This window comes from Oryza sativa, chromosome 7 (genome assembly GCF_034140825.1).
Source record: "Oryza sativa Japonica Group chromosome 7, ASM3414082v1".
NCBI lineage: Eukaryota > Viridiplantae > Streptophyta > Magnoliopsida > Poales > Poaceae > Oryza > Oryza sativa.
In genome coordinates, this window is record NC_089041.1 from 26,601,855 (window position 1) to 26,604,538 (window position 2,684).

At 47.1% G+C, this 2,684-nt stretch overlaps 1 protein-coding gene across 1 annotated transcript; it reads left to right on the plus strand.

Annotated features, from left to right (window-relative positions):
• The first annotated feature begins 474 nt into the window (after window positions 1-474).
• LOC4344023 (cytochrome P450 709B2-like) lies at window positions 475-2,459 on the plus strand. Its single transcript, XM_066312485.1, has 2 exons — window positions 475-880; window positions 976-2,459. Exon 2 carries the CDS (start codon window positions 1,029-1,031, stop codon window positions 2,262-2,264), a length of 1,236 nt encoding a protein of 411 aa, XP_066168582.1. The 5' UTR covers window positions 475-880; window positions 976-1,028; the 3' UTR covers window positions 2,265-2,459.
• Window positions 2,460-2,684: the final 225 nt, after the last annotated feature.

The window sequence follows — 2,684 nt, forward strand, 5'->3', positions numbered from 1 at the left end:
GTTGCGAAGAGAACATTGATGAATAAGTTGTTATATTTTTAATAGATTTTAAGGTTAAAAATTGTTATATTTTGTAACGAAGGAAGCAGTGTTTTGATATGGATGGGATCTCAGGGTTTTTTTTTTTTAGTGTTTCTCCGTCTCCACCTCCTTGTTGATTAGAGTAGCTTTTCTTCGCAGTAGTTTTTCCCCTTCTTTCCCTAGCTGCAGCTTTAGTTTTTTTTTTACCTTTTTTCTTCCCCCTAGCCTAGGCATGTCTGGTCAATTGTGATATGTAAAAAAAGGTTCTTTTCTTTTTTAATATATTGACATGTAAATTTTTTGCGCGCTCGCGAAAAAGATATGGCCGCTTAGTCGCCGATTACGATATTGACATGCAATTCTTTCGTATAATTAAATCACAGCCTCCGGTTACGACTGACGACCAGTGTCTCAACCACACAAACACCAGCTAGCGACTCCCAAAGAAGTCTCAAGCTTAGCTTTGCTTGTTCGATCTATCACTCTCTCAGCAAGACAGCAACCAGCTGTACCAAGCAAGCAGAACACGAACGGTTGATTGATTCAGGCGAAGAAATTCAGAACTTGTTCGATCTGCTGGCCATGGGTTTCGAGTGGACGGTGGCGACGGCCGCGGCGGCGGTGGCGGCGTCGTGGGCGTTCATCGCGGTGGTGGTGAAGCTGGTGTGGTAGCCCCGCGCCATCACCAGGCGGCTGGGGGCGCAGGGCGTCGCCGGGCCGGGATACAGGTTCTTCTCCGGCAACCTCAGCGAGATCAGGCGTCTCCGCGCCGAGGGCGCCAACCTTGTGCTCGACGTCTCCTCCCATGACTTCGTCCCCATCGTGCAGCCACACATCCGCAAATGGATTCCCCTCTACGGTACGCCATGTTTCTGAGCTTTTTTTCTGATATTTGAAATCATCTACAGCATATAAACATATCCCTGTATATGTTTGCGTGTTTATGTGATGTAGGGAAGACGTTCTTGTATTGGTTCGGGACACGGCCAAACATATGCTTGGCAGATATGAACATGGTGAGGCAGGTGTTGTCGGACCGTACAGGGATGTTCCCCAAGTACATAGATAACATGCAGTTCGCACGCCTGCTTGGTAAGGGGCTCGTGCTCACCGACGACGATGAGTGGAAACGCCACTACAAGGTGGTTCACCCAGCCTTCGACATGGACAAGCTCAAGATGATGACGGAGACCATATCCGACTACGCCCAATCAATGATGTTTGAGTGGGAATCGGAGTTGGGGATGAAGGGCGGAAGCACGGAGATTGAACTGAGCCGGTGGTTTGAGGAGCTCACTGCTGATGTGATTTCGCGTACGGCATTTGGGAGCAGCTACAGGGAGGGGAAGCAGGTCTTCCTAGCACAGAGGAAGCTCCAATTTCTTGCCTTCTCCGTGTTTCTCACCATCCAAATCCCAGGGTTCAGCTACCTCCTGACCAAAAAGAATCTGAAGACATGGTCACTAGACAAGAAGGTGAGGAGCATGCTCATGAACATTATCAAGAGTCGACTCACTAACAAAGAAACCATGGGATATGGGAATGACCTGCTTGGATTGATGTTAGAGGCATGCGTGCCAGAGCATGGCGGGAGCCAGCCACAACTCAGCATGGACGATATCATCGCTGAGTGCAAGACCTTCTTCTTCGCTGGGCATGACACCACCTCGCAATTGCTCACTTGGACCATGTTCTTGCTTAGCACACACCAACATTGGATGGAGAAACTCAGAAAGGAGGTTAGGATGGTGTGCAATGACGAGGTGCCCACCGGAGACATGCTCAACAAGTTGAAATTGGTCAACATGTTCCTTCTCGAGACCCTAAGGTTGTATGGCCCTGTCTCACTCGTAACGAGGAGAGCTGGTACCGACGTCAAGCTTGGTAGCATCAAGGTTCCTAAGGGCACCATCCTAACGATCCCGATCGCAACAATCCACCGTGACAAGGAAGTGTGGGGGGAGGACGCCGATGAGTTCAAGCCAGAGAGGTCCGAGAATGGAGTGTTGAATGCAGCGAAGCACCCCAGCGCACTACTCTCCTTCTCTATCGGGCTAAGGTCGTGCATCGGGCAAAACTTTGCCATGATCGAGGCCAGGACCATCATCGCCATGATCCTGCAAAGGTTCTCCTTCACGTTGTCCCCTAAGTACGTCCACACGCCAATCAGTGTGATCACGCTAAGGCCTAAGTATGGTCTTCCAATGATCCTTAGGAGCCTCAAGGTAAAGAGAGATAGGTAAGATCCAAGGAATATCTTACTTACACTTCTTTTTTAGCACTGCTTTGTTGTACACGAGTAGTCTTGTTCACAAGAATTTGCTCCCTAATAATGTTATCGTGTAATGTACTGATATATTTCGGTTCTACAGAATTGGGATGTAAATTTTTCTAGTTTGCTTGTTGATTGGAGATAAGAAGTTTTCGTATTTCTAGCATATCAACCAATAAGTTTCTTGAGTCGATAAATATGATACTCTGTGGTTCCAATCAGGCCAAATGGTTGTCGACAATGTTATATGCTTGTCAGTCAACACTGAAAATAGAATATACATGTAGATAAACGGAGCAAGTCTTGAAACAAATGTAACAACTAACCACTTAAAATTACAATATATTATTCATTAAAGAGCTAGTTACTCCCTCTGGTTCATGTATAGGAT

Excerpts from the sequence above, each read along its gene's own strand:
- LOC4344023 (XM_066312485.1), top strand. The coding sequence starts at position 1,029 with ATGAACATGGTGAGGCAGGTGTTGTCGGACCGTACAGGGATGTTCCCC.